The following is a 22,908-nucleotide window of genomic DNA, read 5'->3' on the forward strand; positions in this document are numbered from 1 at the left end:
TGAGACCATAAACTGTTGGTTGTGTGTGTTTACAGCTTGTGGGCAAGGTCTCAGAGATGTTCAGAGTCCAGATGCTGGAACGTACAATCATCATGTTCCATCAAAGTAAGACTGAATAACATGTCATGCCTCTCTCTCTCTCGCAGGGATCACGGATAGAGCTGAATGCACACGGTGGATCTGTGGTTGTGTACCAACCAATGCCTCTAGTACAACAAATCAAATACTCAGGAACTGAATCAAACATCTCTGTGCTCTGCCCTCTAAGAAAACACCTGCTACTACTAAAACACCACATATATTCAGCTGAATACTTCATGAAAAACAGATTTGTTACCCACGTCATGGATAATATTTGACTTAACACCAAGACCAGATTCACCAAACATTCCCCACAGCTTTCACAATACAGAGCAGAAGTATGACATACATCAAAAAGGGTTTTCAGTAAGTACAGTTTTACACCATGTTGTCAAAAATGTATTTTTTATTATTCTGTTCATCTAAGACAGGGGTGTCCAAATCCGGTCCTCGAGGGCCGCTGTCCTGCATGTTTTGGAAGTTTTCCTGCTCCAACACACCTGATTCAATTAAATGGGTCTTATAACGACCATTCATTAGAATCAGGTGAGCTGGATCAGGGAAACCTCTAAGACATGCAGGACCGCGGCCCTCGAGGACCGGATTTGGACACCCCTGATCTAAGAGCAGGTGTTGGCCTTGCCATCTGGAGCATCAATCCAGGTGCATCAACCTTCATCCACCATCCCTACCTACCCCTCACCACACACACAAAGGAACACGCGAACACACACACACACAAAGGCACACTTTCAAGTACACAAACTGTTTCTCTCTCTCTCATGTGTTGGTGAGTTGCTTCATGTCCTATCCGTTCTGTGATAGGGTGTGCGTGTATGCTTGTGTCAGTCATGTTTGAGTTGGAATCAGGAACACACAGCTGTCTTGATGGCAATGGAGCAACGTCATTTTCCAAAACAATGGAGCGATTGTACAGGAGAGACACCGTGACTGGTGTTATGTGAGCAGTGGTTGGATGCTACATAGGGGGGCTGCGGTTGATTGTCATCCACGCACACACATATGGAATTCTTACATAGGAGGAGAACACGTCTGATGCTTGTTGGGCACATGCTCAAGTCCTCCCTCATCGACTATAGTGACACCTCCTGCTATAAACTCCTGCTAGTAAAACCTTCCACTGAGCATTTTCCACTGCTGAAAGAGAGACACGTCAATGGTCCATGTTCAACAATGCATTGCATTATTTAGACTTAGCCGATGCACCTTTCATCAACTGTTTTTCCTGTTTTTTTACAACTATATGACAGACACACACACAACATACCAGAGTCATCATTGTGTCCAGTAAAGGGGAGGGTCCAACTTCTCCACCTCTTCTGTGATTGGAGGAAAAGCATGGGCGTGCGGAACATGTGGCTTTAATTGAATAGTTTTGAGAGGCCTTTTTTAGGAAGTTTGAAAGAAGTAGAGTGGAAGAAGATTTTGAGGAAAGGCCGAAACAGTGAGAGGTTCCCTGACTTTGGAAATGGTGTAGGCTTGAAAGAATAAGATCAACCTTAATGAGAAACAATGGCTGAACAATGGCTGAATTAGTGCAGATCTAAATGAACTATATAACCTTCTTGTGGGACACTTGATGATTATATGCTAAGAAAGGAGGGAGAATTCCCTCTCCTGTGAGAACAATGGAACTAAATTGCTCTCTTCACACTGTCTGGCCACACCCTCTGGCTGGTGGTTTCACGAGTGGGAGAGGAAGGTGAATTGAGGAAGACTCAAATTATCATTAAAATATGTGTTTCTGTAAATATGGTTGTGAGCAGCTTTTATTGTAAAGTTTGACATACTTGTGTGGCTTAGTCTTCTAAATATATTTTAGGATTGTTTCTTTAGTTGTATGCTTTGAGTTTTGTAGATAGCAGACCAAATGTGACTGATTAGTCTTCTAAAGGTGTCCCAGCTGACCCTGTCTCCACTGAGATGATGATGGGCCTGTTTTAATGTGTTTACTATCAGACCTCTTCCTGTTTTTGTCCAAAAGCTTGTGAAAAGGTTGGGTGTCACATTTATATTTAAGTGTATTAATCTATCTGACATTTGCATCCACTGCAGAGTACAGACAATAGAGTAAGTGCAGCAGATTACCAGCAGGACAGCTGTGAGTGCCAGGGAGGGCACAACAACAACATCCTCTCTACCTACAATAGTGCAGGATTTCCCAAACAGGACAACAGCAACATCCTAACTCTTCTAAAACATTGCACTTTTCGGTAAAACATCCCAATTTAGTAAGTGCTACAGGTGTTACTACAGGTATGTAAGAAAATGTGTACACAATTAATTTTATTTATGTGTAGTATACAACCACAATGGAAGGATAAGGATATCCATTTAAAGCTGCGTACACTTGCCTTCCATGAACGAGCACACATCATAGCAGAAGCATGTTTATTAACAAAACTCTTATAATCAGTAACAATCTCATAATCATTGACATCAGCATGATAGAAACAGCTGACCCAAATCTTCAATGTTAATAAATGAATGTCCACCTACTGGAGACATAAACATGTTGGCATCAACATGTTGCTTTTGAGTCTAACTTTTTGAACTTTGAGACATTACAGGGAGACAGTCTATAAAGTGTACTCACATAGTAGCACATACTGACAATTGTGGCAGGAAAACTGAATGGCATCAGTCCGTCATCATTTCTGATGATCACTACCTGTATTATTTATGAAGAACCTGTATCTGGGATACTTTGGGCTAACAATACATTATTAATTCACTCTAATTGTGTAATTCTATTTCTGTCTAATTGTAACAAATGGTTTTCAGAAATGTTAAGACATTGAAGAAATGAATCCCTAAGAGGGTTTTAAACATCCCCAAAACTCCATTGGTGGTTGCTGTAAAGACATAAGGCCCAGCAATTTCACAGTAATATATCACTGAATTATTGCCAGTAGATTGTGAAGAGCAGAGGCTGTGGTGAATCTCTTAAGCAGTGCCAATTCAAAGGGAGGGGTTTATCCATTTAAAGGGGGGTTCATTCAAGGACACAGGAAACATAAATATTAATGGTTTTAATAGGGGTTGGCTGAATTAAATAAACCTAGGTGGTGAATACAAATTGGAATGTTGTGACAAGATCAAATTATACAATTGAACAGTAGTGAATTGATACAAAACATCAATCAGGTTATCATCACATTCAGAAGGTAGTTTTCTCTTGGGCATTTGTAGTGTGCAGGACTCCCAATGCAGATGTGAATTACAGTTAGATTTGATGCACTTGTCCTGGTACATGGGAGATGGCATGACACAAGGGTGGGAAATGTGATAAAATTCTAGGGTAGCCAAAGTTAGGTAAAATAACCATGTGAAGTTGGAAACCCTGGTTATCCATCAAGTTTGGACTTGGATGCCCTGTGCCTCAGTGAACCTTCTGTGGAAGAAGTTGAACATCTGGTCAATGATAGATGAGTGGAGGGGACGAGAGGAGAGGTATGTTCCAAACAAGCTACACTTCTTGTAGGCCTACGACAGGATGCATGCGGTTCTGAGTGTACGGTTTGAGACATAGAAGACTGGATTCATTTCACTTTAAGAGTTCTACACTGACACCTTGTGGTTAAAAGTTCCAGTTCCCTGCAGTGGTGTGTCTTTATGACTGGGGTGGCCCATGTGAGGCACTGGCATCTACTGGGGTGGCCCATGTGAGGCACTGGCATCTACTGGGGTGGCCCATGTGAGGCACTGGCATCTACTGGGGTGGCCCATGTGAGGCACTGGCATCTACTGGGGTGGCCCATGTGAGGCACTGGCATCTACTGGGGTGGCCCATGTGAGGCACTGGCATCTACTGGGGTGGCCCATGTGAGGCACTGGCATCTACTGGGGTGGCCCATGTGAGGCACTGGCATCTACTGGGGTGGCCCATGTGAGGCACTGGCATCTACTGGGGTGGCCCATGTGAGGCACTGGCATCTACTGGGGTGGCCCATGTGAGGCACTGGCATCTACTGGGGTGGCCCATGTGAGGCACTGGCATCTACTGGGGTGGCCCATGTGAGGCACTGGCATCTACTGGGGTGGCCCATGTGAGGCACTGGCATCTACTGGGGTGGCCCATGTGAGGCACTGGCATCTACTGGGGTGGCCCATGTGAGGCACTGGCATCTACTGGGGTGGCAAGCAGTACGCACACTCATCTGAATAGCATGAATTGACTATTTGTCTCCACTACCTCTACTTAAGTACTAACATTAAAGTGTCTTAGATTCTTGTGTTTAAAGTTTATTTACTAACATTAGTATCTTACGTTCCTGTGTTTAAGGTTTCATTAGATAAATAGACGTTCCGATCACAACACAGAGTGGCACCATACAAATGTAAATAAAATTTAAGCATAGGCTACTGTATATGAAAATTGCACAATTAAGAATCCAAAACCTGCAATGTAGATGCACTTGTATTCTGTGGAGGAGGGGGGGGGTGATTGGATTTATTTGCGGAAGAATTATATCCACTATTTTATGTAATGACCTAACTGCTACTGAGACACACCTACATTTACCCTGATACCACAAAGCAAATCCCTTTTGTACATTCAAACCTCCCCTCTGTACTAATGAGTTTATTGACAGCCGGTACAATTTATGGTGTGCTGGGAGGTAGGAAAAATAACAGACCAGTTCTAACAGGTTTAGAAGAACTGAACATTACTTCCACAACTGTTTCACAAGTGTTCAAGTTCAATTTGATCAACGTACTCTTCAATAACTACTACCATTCCTACAAATTGCTACTGTAGCTTTTCTGTTGTGCAGCTGGCTGACACTGTTGGTCAATGGAGGTTGTGTTTATAAATCAGAGGACCTGAGATTAAACAAAAGAGTACGTGAGAGTGATATAATGACACATGACACGCATTGCTTCACTATTGTCCTATGTTCTATTTTCAATGACGACATTCAATGAGAAGCAGTGATTACTTAACCGGTTCTTTGGCTTAAAATTGTGTTGTACAGTATGTGTAAGCCTTGTGTTAAAATGTGTTTGTAGTGTATATAATATCATAAAGCTTGATTAGAAATATTTACTGTCACAACTGTTTTTATGTATGCATGTACAGTTATTAATTAAATAAATTGTATTAACATAATCCAACAAGTAAATAATAAACTGATTGTGATCTTGTTCCACTTGATTTGTCTGTAGAACTCAGACACGAGGAACTAGTTGCAGCCTAATGGGGTTCTTGGGGGAAAGGAAACCCTCATTTCCCAGTTCCAGAGGCACCTGATGACAGAAGACATGAAGGAAGTTACCAACCAAGCCGGCTGATGAGAGACAAACATTATTCATTTCATGAAACAACTGACATTTCAGAAACAGTGTTTCACAACAAATAAAACATTATAAACATCTAAAAGCAACACAATTATTTTACGATACTAATTAATCAATGAAGTAACCATAAAGTCAATCCATTACATTAAAAATATCATTAAATATGAGAATGTTTTACATCTCACCTCAGTTTCTTTGCAGGTGACAAAGGTGAAGTCTCTGAGGATCTCCACAACTGCCAGCTTCATCAATAACAAAGCAAATCTCATGCCAATGCAGTTCCTGGGACCGGCTCCAAAAGGCAGATAGGTGTATGGATCAAAGTCATCTTTGTTTTCCTTACTGAACCTGAAAACATGATTAGGAGGATGTTAAGTTGGTCAGGGGTTATTACAGCTTGTGTTGATGACAGCGGAGGACTGGATCTGGAGTTTAGATTACTAGGACTTTCTTTGAATTCTTTTGTTGGAGTGGAATTTAAAAGTATACATTTATGTAAGACTGGTATAATGAATCAGAATCAGAATCAGAAGGGATTGTATTCGCCAAGAATGTTTGCACAAACAAGGAATTTACTTTGGCAGGGAGGTGCATACATTAAACATATAGGAATATTGAAACTTAAATATGTGGACTAACTATACAAAAGGAGCAAAGTCTAGCTAATACTAAGGGGGGTTTAGCTAATACTAAGGGGAATAAAATAAAATATAAGTAGTCATAATTTACAATTTAACCTAAAAAAACAGATAGTGCAAGAGAACGATACAATAGTGCAAATTGGAATGTGCAGGGTGTCATTGTGCAGCTGGAGTAGAGGAGGTGACTATCTGATATGAGTAGAATAGGAGGGAGTACCTCTCAGGTTTGAAGACCTCAGGGTCTGGCCAGAGGGCAGGGTCACGGTGGAGAGTGTAGACCGGGATCATGATGGCGGTTCCTTTGGGGATGGTCACACCATTCAGTTCCACCGTCTTCTTAGTCATTCGCTCCACCCGGTTGGCGATGGGAAAGAGGCGCTGGGACTCATTCAGCACCATATCTAGATACTCCATCTGCATGATGCTCTCATAGGTCAACTCAGCCTGCAGGGGGAATACAAGAACATTGTTGACCAGTCAGTTGAAAGATGTAGTCAAGGAGATTATGGGGTACTATGTTCTAGTAGAATGGTGCTGAAGACCTATCTGAAGAATGTACTTATGATCAGTGACCTATGCTCTTTTGTAAAGCTCTCTCTTGGAAGTCGCTTTGGATAAAAGCGTCTGCTAAATGCATAAATGTAAATGTACTGTTCCTATATAATGTAATTGCTACATAATTAAAATAAAGAACAAAGGGAGCCAGAAGGATGACCTTGTTGGGGAAGGTCTGGTCAATTTCCTCCTGCAAGGTAGTCTGGATGTCAGGGTTGATTGCCAGGTTGTAGGCTAGGAAGCACAGAGTACTGCTGCTGGTCTCGTAACCCGCAAAGATGAAGATCATTGCCTGAGATAGGATCTCATGGTCTGTCAGCCCTGAAACACAAAACATTATCAAGAATAATAAAAATACCACAACAAATGACCTCACAGCCTCGTTCCTCAGGCCTCTACCTTTCTGTGAGTTGTGATCTACAGTGGTCTGATCTGGAATCTGGGAGTCCACCATGAGCTGCATGAAGTCCACACGACTCTGGAAGGACAAACAATTGGTGAGAGGTGGAGAAGACTGGATTAATCAGTGACAGTGAAATACACTTTTCACACTAAGAATCGTGGTTTTATCTGGTATATTGTTACATTATTTACTGTTCCTAAATAATGTAATTGCTATATAAAAAAAAAAAATGGAGTGAGCCAGAAGGATGACATTGTTGGGGAAGGTCTGGTCAATTTCCTCCAGCAAGGTAGTCTGAAGTTGCTTTTTAGTCAGTTGCTTTTTTGAAGTTGCTTTTTAGTCATGATATGTAAAGTTATTCTAAACCTATGACACTGGTAATGACCAAGTTACTGCTGTTCATACAAAATGTTTGGCTTCTGATGGTTCTCTTAACAAGCACATAAATCCATTTGAATTAAATTGTCTCCAAACTGCTTCTGAATTGCTGATAGCGGTTTTGTTTGTGTGAGCTGGATGGGGTGGGGTGGCTTACATTGTGGACGTTCTTGCTTCGTTCTGCTTTAATCTGCTTCAAGAAATTGTAGAAGAAGTCCATGATACTAGCAGGGAAGAAAGAGATCTCAAACTTGTCAAAGATCGACCCTAGAAATGGAAATAATACTGGAGAGAGGAAGGAGAGAAACAAGGAATGCTATAAAGCATGGATTGGCAAGTAAATATGGCCCTAGGCAGTTCTCATTTGATGGCAAGCCAGAACATAATCAGGCTCAACTAAGAAATGTATGGATCAGGTGCCTATTCTACGGAATATTTGACTTTGTAACAAACACAACATGGCTTACCAACAAGTACCAGGAGTGGGTTCAAGAAATTGAATTTGACCATTTGCTTTATGTTAGTGACAAAAGGATCACTGGCATTGTTGATGGAATCAACGTCCACACTGAAAGCAGTGCTGGTGACAACATCCATACTGTAAGGTCCAAAGATTCTGCAGACACACAACAAAGTCACATTCAAAATCTTCCATTGTCCAAAACAACAGACAGCAAAACAGTCTCGCGATACCTCTATTTCTTTAATAAGGCCAACGTCTAACTAATTTTGGCAAACAGTTTCTTATTGTTTCGGGTAAGGATTCAAGGATTAAACATTATTCTCCAAATGGTTGCAATAGAGATTTTTCATGCCATCTTCAGAAAAGGATTTAGTCACTGTACAGGCCATAACAGAGTCATTTTGACTTCTACTCACTCTTTAACTTCAAGGACCTCTCCAGCATCCACCTTCTTCTCTAGACTCTTTATCAGGTTGCCAGAATGTTGCTTCATTATGCTAAACATCTGTCCAACAAAAATTGAATCTTAAACCATTACACTGCAGATTGAAGAGAGCAGTGCATGCTTGTGTGTGTGTGTGTGTACTTCTTTGAGGCGTCCACTGGTAAACGAGGGTGAGAGGACACTACGAATCCTCTTCCATTCATCGTCCTCAACAACTGACACTGCATCTTTCAGTGGCCCGTTCAGTCCAATGTCCTAACCCAAGCAAAAAAAAATCAGTCTGATGGTAAACTGAGTTTACTGATTGCATATACAGTATGTTTTGATTATGAGATCATTTTCTGCTCACCCTTCTATTGGTAAAAATAGAGTAGCATTCCTTCACCAGGATGGCTTTGATCATGGCAGGGTCCATGACGCCCATTACTGGCTGTCTTCCATCATAGAACCTGAAAACAACCAGAGTCAACTTCAGCAGAACAACAAGAAGACAGGTTTGGCATTTCAAGAAGATGGAATACAAAAACAAGCAGCCAAACCATGTGTAGCCTAACCACGACCATACACACATCTTATTCTAGAACATGTGATTACTTACATTTAAACATAAAAAAACAGTGGAACACACATACCCCCATATCCTTCCATACTTCTGGTAGCATTCTGTATCAAACACATGGATTCCCTGAGAATGAAAGAGCTGAGGATAAAATATCTGCCGACATCTGATTCTTACTTTTAAAATTGTATTAAATCTGAAAAAGTTTAAAGTTTAAAAGTTTGCTAGTAGGCTAAACAGTGTGCATTGGATAGTTGGAATGGTAGACGTTCAAGCTGTGGTTGAATTGATACTGTAAAAGTAATTAACCCTTGTATACTCCAGAAATGTTCCAATGAAGGGAAAAGGCTTTGGTCCACGGATGCCGATTTTCTTGAAGAATCCATAAGGTGCATAGCCATACCTAAGTTCATGGCGATACTAAGTTAGGGCACAAACATGTAGTGTACAAAACGTTTACTCAAATAAATAACAGCCTTTAAAAAAAAAATCGAAACTACAGGCTATGTTCCTTTAATATTGTCATATGTCGCATTTTTATTCCATATTTTGTTGTAGCGCAAACACCTGATTTCCTGTTTAGAATTCAAAACATGTCAGACCAAAGACTTATATTATTCTATTAGTTGTATGAAATATCCTTTCAAATAACTGTTACTTACAAGACGACGAGAACAACAAATATAGCTATCAAAGTCCACGTCTCGACAGAGAAATAAGGGAGGAAAGACATCTTGTTTGCCCGAAGTGACTGTTGTAATACTTCCTACTGTAGTGTTCCCATGTCAAAATGTCAGCACTCTGGGTAGGTGGAGTTACAGTCCATTCACGTGTGTGAACAAGGGTATTGCATTTTTGCGTTATTAACTTGGACTTCCTCGATTATGTAACTGGGGAACTCCTGCAAAATGTAAAAGGGGTTATGTAGTGGTGGCTTATTCAAGGATGTCTCAAATGTTGTATCCAATCCCAGTTGTGTTGGATTTGGGACGATTTATTTTGTATTAGGGCGTCTTTGTCAACCAACTAGCCAACTCAAAACGGAAAAACTTCCATGAGGCCCAATTTCTTAATAAAATAAATAACCTCCAGCTGGCCCAATCTCCAGGTCTACTTCTGCTACCTGCTGGCCAAGTGGTGAACTGGGTGGCAGGGGTGGACTGCTGCCAGTGCCAATGGCAGTACCAGAATAAACCCCAGAGGTTTTCTCATGCAAGACTCTCAAACAATAAACACACACTTTTGCACAGCCATTTTCTTTCACTGTGTATTTTGCACAATTTAATAAATCATTAAGCTCATAAATTAGGTGTTCTTTTGTAGCAAGTCAAGGGGTGTGGGGTTTCCACAACAACAAGCGGAACAAAGACTTCAGCCGACCCAGTCCACTTTCTGTGTATCCGGCACTTTCATTCGTCACATACATCATTTTATAGGCCATCCCACAAACAATCAACCCCCCAACAAGACACAGCCTGTTTCGTTGAAGCAGGAAGTCCCTATATGGCTCGGGGGTGGATCCAACGGGCGGCCAGATACCTGCCCTCAATCACCACTCCCCTCACCTCTTCCTGCCGTCTGCCACACTTTCTCATTAATAACGAAGGTAAACACATTCATGTCTAAGTTACGACATTCTTATGAAACATCCTGTAACACCTACTTACATTTCAGTTAACGGAAACCATTACATGAACAGGGTTATAATCACTAGGTCCACCTGGTCATTCCTCATCACAGGGTAGTAAAGTCCCATATTGCATAACAGTGAAAAGTCATAACCTGATCCTTAGCCTAATTATCAGGCCCATGCACTCTGCTACATTATACAGCTGACTGGTCATCAGGTTTGGACCATCACATAACATATCCAGGGACCCCCCACCTCCCAAGAATAACCAAGACAGCAGTAGGGAAACTCATGGACATAAAACAGGGACTTAAATGCAGAACCAAACAAGACACGGGTGAAAGCAATAGCTCTAACTAGAACACTGAAAGATGTTCAACAAGACAAAGGTGAAGACAACAGACACAGAACACAGGGACACACTAAAGCAAAGAACGAAATCTGGGGCACAGAGGTGGGTGTGACAGTAACAAAGAGTCTTGTCTGTGGATCGTGGTTACAGCACTGGGGACACTGTGCAGAGTGGCTATAGCAGCACCAACTCTTTATGATGAGGTGAATTGGAGGAGAATGTCATGTTGCCTACATAAATTATTGTTGATGACAATGCCATATTAGTCTACAAGTAATGACTACCACAACACATCTATGCTGTAACTAAGGGAATCTGTCTGTAATGATTGAACTTTCACACAAATTGACTTTGTGTGAAACTTGTTTCAAACTTGACAAAAAAAAGAATCTAGAATAACAGACAAGAGCATCTCCTAAATGACTAAATGTAAAAATGTAAATGTAAACTTAAGATGATAATACAGCAATCTCTAATATAAAGTAACCTGTAATATAAAACAACATGTAGCCAACCATTGAAAACATACCTTAAGGAAGTGAATGATAGGTCTGTCACATCACTGTAGACACGGTCAGAAGTAATCTTTGAATATAGTTTTTATTAAAATTAGATGCATCAACAGAAAATAATATACAAATTAGACCAATGGTTTTACATTTGAATCGGTTGATATTTAATTTCAGATGTATGATTATTCTATTGCAGTAACAGGCTCTAATGGGGACGTTTCTGTTCACTGTTGAGTTTCATAGGTTGTTATTCCTGCTTGTCTGGTGAACTTGAGGTGGAGCTCTTTTCAGAGTGCATTGTACCTCCAACCTTTAATTTGTTTCAGTTAATGTACAAATACCGATGTGTACACAACTTTTGGGTCTGTCAGAAAAACGCTTTTAAAAAGCACATAGCAGCATTCATTGTGCACAGTATATAAATTAAAACTGTTACTTATGTACTTAAGGAGATGAAGATCTGCGTTTTATTCCAACCAGTTTGACCAATTCCTACAATGATCATACTGCATTTATGTTAGGTCTTTAAGGATAGGGTTGCTACAGTAACTTACTCTAAAATTGACTGGCTGGCAGACTGGAAAGCACTGCTGGCTAGTATACTGTCGAGAACTAACATGAGCTTTTTGTAGATGAATGTTACAGATATCTGAAGATAATTCAGTGGATTGAAAATATAGGCCACATTCATCACAAAAACTCCTTCACCCCTCCACTACCAAGTAGATGATAAAGATGCGCCAATCTAGGTTATTGATCAGAGCTGCAGCAATGTCTTTCAGACACAGAAAACATTGTCTTTCTGTACGTGTACCTTTTTGATGTTGTTTATGCGCTTGTCACTTGTTTTTTGGGGGATTTGAATGTACAAAGGGGATTGGCTTTAATAACAATCATTTTCAATTGTTCTCTCATGTAATTATATTTCTAAAACTGGTTGTTCCCATCCTTGATTGTGATTGGCTATATCGCGTTCCATGCCGTTGTAAAATCCAGCATAACCTCACAGGTTGTCCTCATAACATTCTTTAACATTCCATATTACTGTGCATCGAATATTTCAAATTGAAAAAGACGGCAAAGGTGTCCATCTGGCTGTTGCGTGGCAACGATTTATGTAGGAACTATACTTTGTAGTAGCGGAAGAATGACGGTTTATTATTAAACTTATTAAATGGGGTTTTCAGCACTCCGCTTCGCGTCGTGCCTAACAACTCCCCTTACCTGTTCTAAAATCAGCGTAAAACACGGCCTCTTGGGGCTTATTGCTTAATAATAGAATACAACAAGTGAATAATTGTGATTGTGACACTTGATTTGTGTGTAGAACTCATACACGAGGAACAAGTTGCAGCCTAATGGGGTTCTTGGGGGAAATGAAAACTTCAGTTCCCAGTTCAAGAGGTACCTGATGACAGAAGACATGAAGGAAGTTACCAACCAAGCCGGCTGATGAGAGCCAAACATTATTCATTTCATGAAACAACTGACATTTTAGAAACATTGTTTTCACAAAAAATAAAACATTTTCAAAGTCTAGAAGCATCACAATTATTTTGAGATGTTAATTAATACAAATGATGTAACCTTAATGCCAATCGGTAATAGTAAAAGGATTATCATTAAATATAAGAATATTTTTGTATTTTATTTCAATTAATTTTTTTAAATCTCACCTCAGTTTCTTTGCAGGTGACAAAGGTAAAGTCTCTGAGGATCTCCACAACTGCCAGCTTCATCAATAACAAAGCAAATCTCATGCCAATGCAGTTCCTGGGACCGGCTCCAAAAGGTAGATAGGTGTGTGGATCAAAGTCAGCTTTGTTTTCCTTACTGAACCTGAAAACATGATTAGGAGGATGTTAAGTTGGTCAGGGGTTATTACAGCTTGTGTTGATGACAGTGGAGGACTGGATCTGGAGTTTAGATTACTAGGACTTTCTTTTAATATGTTTGTTGGAGTGGAATTGAAATGATTACAGTTATGTAAGACTGGTATAATGGAGTAGAGGAGGTGACTCTTTGATACGAGTAGAATAGGAGGGAGTACCTCTCAGGTTTGAAGACCTCAGGGTCTGGCCAGAGGGCAGGGTCACGGTGGAGAGTGTAGACCGGGATCATGATGGTGGTTCCTTTGGGGATGGTCACACCATTCAGTTCCACCGTCTTCTTCGTCATTCTCTCCATACGGTTGGCGATGGGAAAGAGGCGCTGGGACTCATTCAGCACCATATCTAGATACTCCATCTGCATGATGCTCTCATAGGTCAACTCAGCCTGCAGGGGGAATACAAGAACATTGTTGACCAGTCAGTTGAAAGATGTAGTCAAGGAGATTATGGGGTATTATGTTCTAGTAGAATGGTGTCTGAACACCTATCTGAAGAATGTAATGTTCCTAAATAATGTAATTGCTATATAAATAAATACAAAATGGAGGGAGCCAGAAGGATGACCTTGTTGGGGAAGGTCTGGTCAATTTCCTCCTGCAAGGTAGTCTGGATGTCAGGGTTGATTGCCAGGTTGTAGGCTAGGAAGCACAGAGTACTGCTGCTGGTCTCGTAACCCGCAAAGATGAAGATCATTGCCTGAGATAGGATCTCATGGTCTGTCAGCCCTGAAACACAAAACATTATCAAGAATAATAAAAATACCACAACAAATGACCTCACAGCCTCGTTCCTCAGGCCTCTACCTTTCTGTGAGTTGTGATCTACAGTGGTCTGATCTGGAATCTGGGAGTCCACCATGAGCTGCATGAAGTCCACACGACTCTGGAAGGACAAACAATTGGTGAGAGGTGGAGAAGACTGGATTAATCAGTGACAGTGAAATACACTTTTCACACTAAGAATCGTGGTTTTATCTGGTATATTTGAAGTAGCTTTTTAGTCATGATATGTTATGTAATCCTAAACTTATGGCAGTGGTAATGACCAAGTCAACTAAATTGTCTCCAAACTGCATCTGAGTTGCTGATAGCGGTTGTGTTTGCGTGAGCTGGATGAGATGGGGTGGCTTACATTGTGGACGTTCTTGCTTCGTTCTGCTTTAATCTGCTTCAAGGAATTGTAGAAGAAGTCCATGACATCAGCAGGGAAGAAGGAAAACTCAAACTTGTCAAAGATCGGCTCTAGAAATGGAAATAATACTGGAGAGAGGAAGAAGAGGAACAATGAATGCTATAAAGCATGGATTAGCAAGTAAATTAGGCCCTGGACAATTCTCATGTGGAAAGCCAGAACATATCCAGGCTCAATTAAAAAATGTGTATTGATCAGGTGCCTAATCTAATAATTTGATTTATTAACAAACACAATATGGCTTACCAACAAGTACCATTAGTGGGTGGAAGAAATTGAAATTGATCATTTTCTTTATGTGGGTGACAAAAGGATCACTGACATTGTTTATGGAATCAATGTCCACACTGAAAGCAGTGCTGGTGACAACATCCATACTGTAAGGTCCAAAGATTCTGCAGACACACAACAAAGTCACATTCAAACTCTTCTATGGTCCCAAAAACTGACAGCAAAACAGTCTAGCGATACCTCTTTTTCTTTAATAAGGCTGTCTAACTAATTTTGGCAAACAGTTTCTTATTGTTTCAGGTAAGGATTCAAGGATTAAACATTATTCTCCAAATGGTTGCAATAGAGATTTTTCATGCCATCTTCAGAAAAAGATTTAGTCACTGTACAGGCCATAACAGAGTCATTTTGACTTCTACTCACTCTTTAACTTCAAGGACCTCCCCAGCATCCACCTTCTTCTCTAGACTCTTTATCAGGTTGCCAGAATGTTGCTTCATTATGCTAAACATCTGTCCAACAAAAATTGAATCTTAAACCATTACACTGCAGATTGAAGAGAGCAGTGCGTGCGTGTGTGTGTGTGTGTGTGTACTTCTTTGAGGCGTCCACTGGTAAACGAGGGTGAGAGGACACTACGAATCCTCTTCCATTCATCGTCCTCAACAACTGACACTGCATCTTTCAGTGGCCCGTTCAGTCCAATGTCCTAACCCAAGCAAAAAAAAATCAGTCTGATGGTAAACTGAGTTTACTGATTGCATATACAGTATGTTTTGATTATGAGATCATTTTCTGCTCACCCTTCTATTGGTAAAAATAGAGTAGCATTCCTTCACCAGGATGGCTTTGATCATGGCAGGGTCCATGACGCCCATTACTGGCTGTCTTCCATCATAGAACCTGAAACAACCAGAACCAACTTCAGCAGAACAACAAGGCAGGTTTGGCATTTCAAGAAGATGAAATGATGAGTGACACAAACCAGAACAAGCAGCCAAACCATGTGTAGCCTAAACACAATCACACATATTATTCTAGAACATGTGTGATTCCATACTTAGATTTAAGCATAGAAACACTGGAACACACACACACACATACCCCCATATCCTTCCATACTTCTGGAAGCATTCTGTATCAAACACATGGACTCCCTGGGAATGAAAGATCTGAGGATGAAATATCTGCTGACATTTGATTCTTACTTTTATTATTTTATAAAATATTTAAGTTTGCAAGTAAACAGTGTGCATTGGATAGTATGGATGGTAGACGTTGATGCTGTGGTTGATAAAATACGGTTAGGCTACTAAAAAAGTAACCTTTTTGTACTCCAGAAATGTTCCGATGAAGGGTAAAGGCTTTGGTCCACGGATGCCGATTTTCTTGAAGAATCCATAAGGTGCATAGCCATACCTAAGTGCATGGCAATACAAGTTAGTTCACAAACATTTGTCGAAAAAACCTTTTCTCAAATACATAACAGCGTTTTTGTTAGAAATGGAAACTATGTTCTTTTAATATTGTAATATGTCTCAGTGTTTTTATTTCACATTTGGTTTTATTGCCAACACCTGATTTCCTGAAATGTCGATTTACGCGTCACTGGATCTGTCGATTTTTTAAATTCAAAACAGAAGCTCTATTATTTGTATGAAATACAAATATATGTTACTTACAGGACGACAAGAACAACAAATATTGTTATCAAAGTCCACGTCTCGACAGAGAAATAAGGGAGGAAATACATTGTTTGCCCGAAGTGACTGTTGTAATATTTACTACTGGTGTTCCCATCTAGATGTCAGGACTTTGGATGGGTGGGATTACGGTCCATTTACGTGAGTGAATTTAGGAGGGTATTGCATTTTTAGCGTTATAAACTTGGACTTCCTCGATAATGAAACTGGGGCCCTCCTGCAACTGTGCGTGTTATGTTGTGGTGTGTTATCCAAGGTGACTCAAATGTTTTACTAAATCGCTGGTGTATTCAATTATTTTTGTATTATGGCGTCTTTGGTGGGGTTAAATCATCTTGGATCAACCAGCCAACTTAAAACTGAAAAATGTCCATAAAGCCTTCTCTTTTCTTTTATACAAATGATGTGATGATTCATCAGAGACTATCAAGTTGAGGGGAAGTTGTTCTGGTCTTCTAAGCTCCTACCTGTTTCCAGTGGTTGTCTGATTTGTTTTTCCACTGTGAAGGGCAAAATAAGAATGCAAGACGACACTATCAACATCCTTAAAATGTTATTGCAGATTCCTCAGAACTATTCTATTTGAACTGCTGCTAGTGCCAATGGCAGGACCAGTATCAACCTGAGAGATTCTTTCTCATGCAAGACGGTCAAACAATAAGCATCTTTAAAACAGGAATAAGCACTTCTGCACAGACATTTTATTTCACTGCATATTTTGCACAATTTAATAAATCAGAAGGCTCAGAAATGAGGTGTTCTTTCTCATTAATAACAAAGGTCAACACCTTCATGTCTAAGTTATTATATGTTTATCAAACATCCTGTAACATCTACTTACATTCCAACTTATGTAAAGCATTACATAAACATGGTTGTAATCACTGGGTCCATCTGGTCATTCCTCATCACAGGGTAGTAAAGTCCCATATTGCATAACAGTGAAATTGCATGACCTGATCCTTAGCCTAATTATCAGGCCCATGCACTCTGCTAGCTGACTGGTCATCAGGTTTGGACCATCACAGAACATATCCTGGGACCCCCCACCTCCCAAGAATAACTATGTTTTCTTGATGCTGGTCTTAAATATTTATTTGAATGTAGAAACATGTTGGTCGCACAAAAATGACCAAAACAACAAGAGTTACATGCCAGTTCAGTTCCCATGGTAACTGTAAGGGGTGGTGCAGGGAGCACCAGGTAACATATGTATAAATGAACACATGCTCTCACTTATCCACAGGCTAGATCATAGACCAGTGTCTTCTTGTAGCTTTGGATGAATGTCTCTGCTAAATAAATACAAATATCAGGAGTTGTTTAGCAAGACTATGTTTATTGAAACAATTTCACTGTTATTTCTCTAAACAGAAAAGAAAACCCTATAGCCATTTAGTCATTTAGCAGATGCTCTTATCCAGAGTGACTTACAGTAAGTACAACAACATTCCCCAAGGCAAGTAGAGTGAAGTGCCTTGCCCAAGGACAAGACGATTCCATTGTCCATCCCTTGTATTATTTCATGAATTTATGAGGGGAAGGTGTATTTGTAGCAGGAGTGTGCTGCTTAATAGTGAAGGACATTAATTATAGTATGTTTAGACAGAGCTTGTACTTACAGACACATTTAATGGCAACACATTCAGAGAATGGTCTTTGTCATGATTATAAATGTGTGGAAATACTCTCTCAGTGAAGGTGTGTGTGAAGGTGTGCAGGTGTGTGTCAGTATCAGGGTCAATGAATGACAGCTTTCCTCCATCCCAGTCAAGCTGTACCATGATCTTCTGTGGTCTCTGCTTCACTGTGAAAAGAGTCCATGACTTTAGTGGAGTACTTATGTTATATATGTTATGATGACAATAAACATTCCAGGATCTTTCCCCAAAACAAAGGTCTCCCTTTCTCTGTACAGACTCTTTAGCCACACCCAGCCCCCACTGTGTACTCTCACCAACCTCAACATCCCAGCTGTGTGTCCCTGAGTCAAAGCCGTCAGAGCCCAGAACAATAGCATATTTCTGCACTCTCTCTGGGTTGTCAGGAAGCTGCTGTGTCTTGTCACTGTAGGCCACACTGGTTAGATCCTCAGAGAGGATTCGATTTGGGTAGGCAGTGTTGGGGTCCAGAGTCACTGGAGCTGCATAGACAACAATAGAAACACATGCTGATGATGATGTGAACATGCACACATGAGTATGGGCATGAATGCATGTGTGTGTCTTTATGTGCACCCATCTATTATAGTTTAGCAGCTAGGGTCAGAATATTTAAAGACAAGCAAGCTTGGAAACTTAAAAACATGAATAATCTATTTATATAATCAATAATTGTGACATTCTCTCAACCAGGTACCCCTTGAAATAAGGTTAAATGGTGGTTTGTGTCTTCCTGGAGGTATAATTAACACATTAATTTAAGAATGTGGTTTTAAAAACCATCAAATCTTTGCAGTGGGGGTGAGAATTGATACACAGTCTACTCGCACAAAGTTCTTAAGAAACTCTCTGATACTGGCTGATGTGGTCCTCAATTATTAGTATGATGACATGCTTTCTGAGAATGATGCTGTATGACAAAGACAGAGAATTGGGATTCTGCCTTAATCTTTAGACAAGCATTCAAGTACATAATGTTTCCACTAGATGTCAGTACAACAACATTATCTCTACACAATGTGACTCACTGTATTGAACCATCTCCTTCATCTTCTCCCAGACTCTGAACGGCAGGTTGGTCAGGTGTTTTGCCACGTCTAACAGTGCTCCTGAAACCATCTCTGGATCTGGCAGTGTGACCGTGGCTCTGCAAGAACATTCAGATGGCAGTGCTAGTGTGGGGCTGATTAGTTTAAAAGACTGCATGTATATAAGTAATGTTAATGCAACACTCACATGTTCATGCTATCCATAAAGCTCTACAGAAGGAACCAGTGTAGAAGAGACACATACGTTATTGAATTGTAATACTATATTATTTGACAAAATATAGTTAATCTGATATTGTTTTAGTTGTTTCATTATGGGTATGTAGTCTTCACCTGCAGGAATGAGATGTCATCAGTTTTCAGTTCCTCCTCTATGGCTCTGATGGTGTCTGAGAGGGATTGAATGTCTCTACTCATCTCCTCAATCTTCTCCCTCATCAACTGACTCTTCAGCTCCTCCTCCTCCCTCAGTGCAGCTATCCTGACTTTCTCTTCATCATGTTGAAACTGATGAAGCTTCTCAAACTCCTTCTTAATCTGCATCTCTGTCTGCTGGGCCTGGTTCTAGAGATAGGGTAAAAGTCAATATGTGTTTTAAAATTCCACGTGATGGTTCATGTATTGTTACTCTGCATCAGTGGATGTTACATCTGTACCTTAATGTGCCCTGATGTTTGATCTCAGATCACTTTAACCTTATTAAAGACTTCAAGTTTCTTCTCTAAGGGTGACAGTGCAGTCTTGAGTTCCTCCTGGAGTGAAAGAATGCAACAAGCAGAGAAAAACTGTGTGAGACAGATGTCCTGATGTGAAATTTGCCTGAACTGTATAATACAACAACCGTTTAACACTGGTGGTTGACTCAACAATTTACCATGTGTGAACAACATGTATGTAACTACCCATGAAGCTAGTAGCTTAAGTGGTTTTAATGTGTGATGTATACTTGACTTACCCGATGATCCACAGCAGCTTCCTCTATGGGGCAGCAGTCATGCCCTTTATGTTTTTTAGAAGTCTGACACACCAGGCAGATGGGCTGTTTATCCTCCTGACAGAAGAGTTTGAGTTTCTCACAGTGCAGACTGCAGAGCAAATCAGACCTTGCTCTCTCCTGTAGGAAGGCCTCACACAGGTCCTTCAACACCCGGTTACATGGTGGATTCTCTGTTGAAGACTTCCCCCTACACACCGGGCACTCCTGAGATCCCTTCTGTTGCCAGAATACCTGAAGACAGTTTTTACAGAAGCTGTGGCTACACCCGAGGATGACAGGATCTTTAAAGACGTCACAGCACACAGGACAGGAAAGGTTGTCTCCCAAGAGAGAACGTTCTGAAGCCATTTTCTTCTTCTTTCTGATTCCTGTTTTTGTAACGCCTTCTGAAGAGGAGGTTTACTTTCTGTTTTGCCATGAGGGTTTATTCTCTACCTTTTCCTGTGTTTAGGGGGTGGAGCTCTATCACTTTTTTCATTACCAAAACAAATGTGAGGGAGGACTAATATCTGACTGTTTGTGATTCTAAGATGTCATTAATTAAAGAGGAAGAGTGTGACAGGAGTGTGCTGGTTGAAAACGCTCTTACTTCTCAAAAAGGTGTGTGAATGTACAGGTTTGTTGCATCTCACTTGGAAAATGATGAGTTATATAAAAAGACATCAATAAAATATTATGCTAAGTTCATCTTGACAGAGTCAGAGACTGTAGTTACAGATTCTTCACCTGTAACACTGTGCCTGTTGGCCTATTTTATATAATATCATAGAAAATAAGATACGATAATCCTTTATTTATCAGTGGGTAAATTGCAGTTTGCAACAGCAGCAGGGTACAGTACAGCACAGAGTAACAATTTAAAATATAGAAAATACAAAAATACGAGATACAAGATACAGGGAGTCCTTTAAGGATCTAAAGGGTGTAAAATAGTAAAATAATATATAAAGTAATTGAGAAAACACTTATTATAAAGAAAGTCTTAGTGAAGGTGATGTTGTATCACTTGCCATATATTGCTGTACAATGTCTACTTCAATAACATAAATATATTATAATCTATGCATGGGACGGGTAACTACGACATTAACGTACGTAACAGTCCAACGTAACAGTCCAACAATGATGACGCATTCCAAAGGTATAAAAACTGAGTCGCCGGATAATGACGGTCTTCCTGGAGACAGTGCCATCTTTCGAAGGTAGTGAAGAGCTGTACTCTAACAGCCCTCTGATTTTAAACAACGCATCTGAATTATCCTTTTTAATTTCAAGCCATCCAAATATTTGTTGACGTTCCCCTTTCTCATTTCAGACATTCCTTCTTCGATATGAGAGCTAAGGTAAGTTAAACTGCTCCTGAATCTTGAATTATTCTGTTTAGATTGACACGCTATTTCAGCTAGCCTAATTTTAGCTAGCAACCATCGTGTTTTCAAGCATGTGTAGAAGCAACATGGTTTGTGGTAAGCAGTTGGCCAAGTTGCCTAATTAAGGGGCTTGAATATGAACCTAGCTAACTAGTTGAATATGGCGTATTTTTGGCCTTAAGTGTAGCTTTCCATTAAATTGCTCAATATGCCTTTTAAATGTCCCCCCCCCCTCCTTTATTCTTCAGTGGAGAAAGAAGCGTATGCGCAGGTAAGCCCTCAATCGTTGCTTAAGAATATAGCTGTAATTTATTTCTGTAGTATGTAATTTAATGTCCATTTGCAATTCGTGTAGACTGAAGCGCAAAAGGCGAAAGATGAGGCAGAGGTCCAAGTAAGCTGCCTTCATCCCAAGCTGTGACCTGACTTCAGAACCACAGCCGCAGTCCAAAGGATTGTCTGAGTTCAGCGTCCGCAGACCAGATGCCACCCGAACCATTGATGGGCTCCCAAGACCCGAGCCTTGACCTACCAACCAGAGGCTTCAGATTGGCGTGGTGTTTTAAAGACTACCTGGACAATGACTTTCCTTGGACGTTCTGGACGTTTTCCAACCTCAACCCTCCCAACTCCAATACCTTTGTTTATACTTTCCCAATAAAGTTTTTGGTTTAAAAAATGGTATCTGTTGATATTTGGGAGCATGCATTTGAAAATGTGTGCGTAGGGCTACATTTGGGCACGTTGCTATTTTAAAAGTGAGGTGTCGCATGACCACCGGTTGCAAATCGACTTTGATTACCTATCCCCTGGATCCGTAGAGAAGTTGTAATGCTTGCTTGAATAACTATAGCCAACTAAAAGGGTCAATTGTCTGGGTTGAGGAAATTGGACAGCCAATGCTGCTATAGGACGCATTTCTGTTTGGGGCTACAGCTTGTAACTTCGGTGGCACAGCTGTTAAAGTATGTGAATCACACGTAGTCTCTCTGTGTGAACTTGAGTTTAATGAACACTGGTAGATGCGTGCTACACGGCACCTTCATGCCGCACTGCAGGGGTACTAAAGCACTTGGTCTTGGTTCTTGCATAGCGGTATCACAGCAACGGAGTTTACTTAACCACACTGGTTGCTATGTGGTTTAAAGGTACCTCCCCTATTCCACATTTAGAATGCATGAATAAACAAGAAAGAGGCCTGTCCCCATATTTTGAGACTGGGTAGATAATACAGAGGGATGCGTCTACTTGTCGGACAGAATGACAGATCGCATATCCTGCTGGTTTATTTACTGTTCTGTCAAACAAGGGAATTAACCTGTCACGTGGTGATGTGCAAACACTTGATCGCTTTCCTGAGTGGCGTGTAGGCTATTTTTGCTATTTTATGTTATTCTTATTTATAAATCGGTGCAGTGAGAGTTGATGCCCTACGATGAATCGCTCTAGGCCAACCAACACTTGCTTGGCACT

The 22,908-nt window shown here is 40.5% G+C and overlaps 2 protein-coding genes, 1 long non-coding RNA gene and 1 pseudogene across 5 annotated transcripts; 1 reads left to right on the forward strand and 3 right to left on the reverse strand.

The window, feature by feature from the left end:
- Positions 1 to 5,148: 5,148 nt before the first annotated feature.
- On the reverse strand, positions 5,149 to 9,655 carry LOC146251747 (cytochrome P450 3A27-like). 2 transcript variants are annotated; one of them, XM_084680091.1, is made up of 13 exons: positions 9,510 to 9,655; positions 9,157 to 9,250; positions 8,921 to 8,973; positions 8,638 to 8,737; positions 8,430 to 8,543; positions 8,260 to 8,348; positions 7,848 to 7,996; positions 7,538 to 7,665; positions 6,999 to 7,077; positions 6,760 to 6,920; positions 6,262 to 6,488; positions 5,589 to 5,751; positions 5,149 to 5,393 (listed from the first exon to the last, which is right to left on the reverse strand). In XM_084680091.1, exons 1-13 carry the CDS (start codon positions 9,578 to 9,580, stop codon positions 5,289 to 5,291), a joined length of 1,533 nt encoding a protein of 510 aa, XP_084536217.1. In that variant the 5' UTR covers positions 9,581 to 9,655; the 3' UTR covers positions 5,149 to 5,288. The 2 variants fall into 2 exon arrangements, with proteins under 2 accessions (XP_084536217.1, XP_084536218.1); XM_084680092.1 differs by having other exon boundaries at positions 5,149 to 5,352; positions 9,510 to 9,652.
- A 1,755-nt stretch (positions 9,656 to 11,410) lies between these two features.
- On the reverse strand, positions 11,411 to 16,411 carry LOC146251748 (cytochrome P450 3A27-like). Its single transcript, XM_084680093.1, has 13 exons — positions 16,338 to 16,411; positions 15,981 to 16,074; positions 15,760 to 15,812; positions 15,459 to 15,558; positions 15,251 to 15,364; positions 15,079 to 15,167; positions 14,671 to 14,819; positions 14,365 to 14,492; positions 14,037 to 14,115; positions 13,798 to 13,958; positions 13,392 to 13,618; positions 13,018 to 13,180; positions 11,411 to 12,749 (listed from the first exon to the last, which is right to left on the reverse strand). Exons 1-13 carry the CDS (start codon positions 16,406 to 16,408, stop codon positions 12,672 to 12,674), a joined length of 1,506 nt encoding a protein of 501 aa, XP_084536219.1. The 5' UTR covers positions 16,409 to 16,411; the 3' UTR covers positions 11,411 to 12,671.
- A 1,278-nt stretch (positions 16,412 to 17,689) lies between these two features.
- On the reverse strand, positions 17,690 to 20,451 carry LOC146251749 (nuclear factor 7, brain-like; annotated as a pseudogene). The gene is made up of 5 exons (XR_014732034.1): positions 20,024 to 20,451; positions 19,725 to 19,820; positions 19,402 to 19,632; positions 19,048 to 19,219; positions 17,690 to 18,501 (listed from the first exon to the last, which is right to left on the reverse strand). The product of XR_014732034.1 is annotated as a nuclear factor 7, brain-like (transcript).
- A 740-nt stretch (positions 20,452 to 21,191) lies between these two features.
- Positions 21,192 to 22,090, forward strand: LOC146251750 (uncharacterized). Its single transcript, XR_014732108.1, has 4 exons — positions 21,192 to 21,267; positions 21,381 to 21,408; positions 21,684 to 21,706; positions 21,791 to 22,090. It is a non-coding gene; the product is annotated as an uncharacterized LOC146251750 (long non-coding RNA).
- Positions 22,091 to 22,908: the final 818 nt, after the last annotated feature.

This window comes from Hypomesus nipponensis, chromosome 18, assembly GCF_054491055.1.
Source record: "Hypomesus nipponensis isolate SF chromosome 18, ASM5449105v1, whole genome shotgun sequence".
Taxonomy (NCBI): Eukaryota; Metazoa; Chordata; class Actinopteri; order Osmeriformes; family Osmeridae; genus Hypomesus; species Hypomesus nipponensis.

Bases quoted from the DNA above. Each gene is read 5' to 3' on its own strand.
- LOC146251747 (XM_084680091.1), bottom strand. From the start codon at position 9,580: ATGTCTTTCCTCCCTTATTTCTCTGTCGAGACGTGGACTTTGATAGCT. The intron at 8,974-9,156 runs GTTAATTACTTT...TTTCATTCTCAG, and splicing joins CATTTCTGGAGTATACAAGG to GGAATCCATGTGTTTGATAC. The intron at 8,544-8,637 runs GTGAGCAGAAAA...TGCTTGGGTTAG, and splicing joins CTATTTTTACCAATAGAAGG to GACATTGGACTGAACGGGCC.
- LOC146251748 (XM_084680093.1), bottom strand. From the start codon at position 16,408: ATGTATTTCCTCCCTTATTTCTCTGTCGAGACGTGGACTTTGATAACA. The intron at 15,168-15,250 runs GTACACACACAC...TTTGTTGGACAG, and splicing joins CCAGTGGACGCCTCAAAGAA to ATGTTTAGCATAATGAAGCA. The intron at 14,493-14,670 runs GTAAGCCATATT...TCCTCTCTCCAG, and splicing joins CCCACTAATGGTACTTGTTG to TATTATTTCCATTTCTAGAG.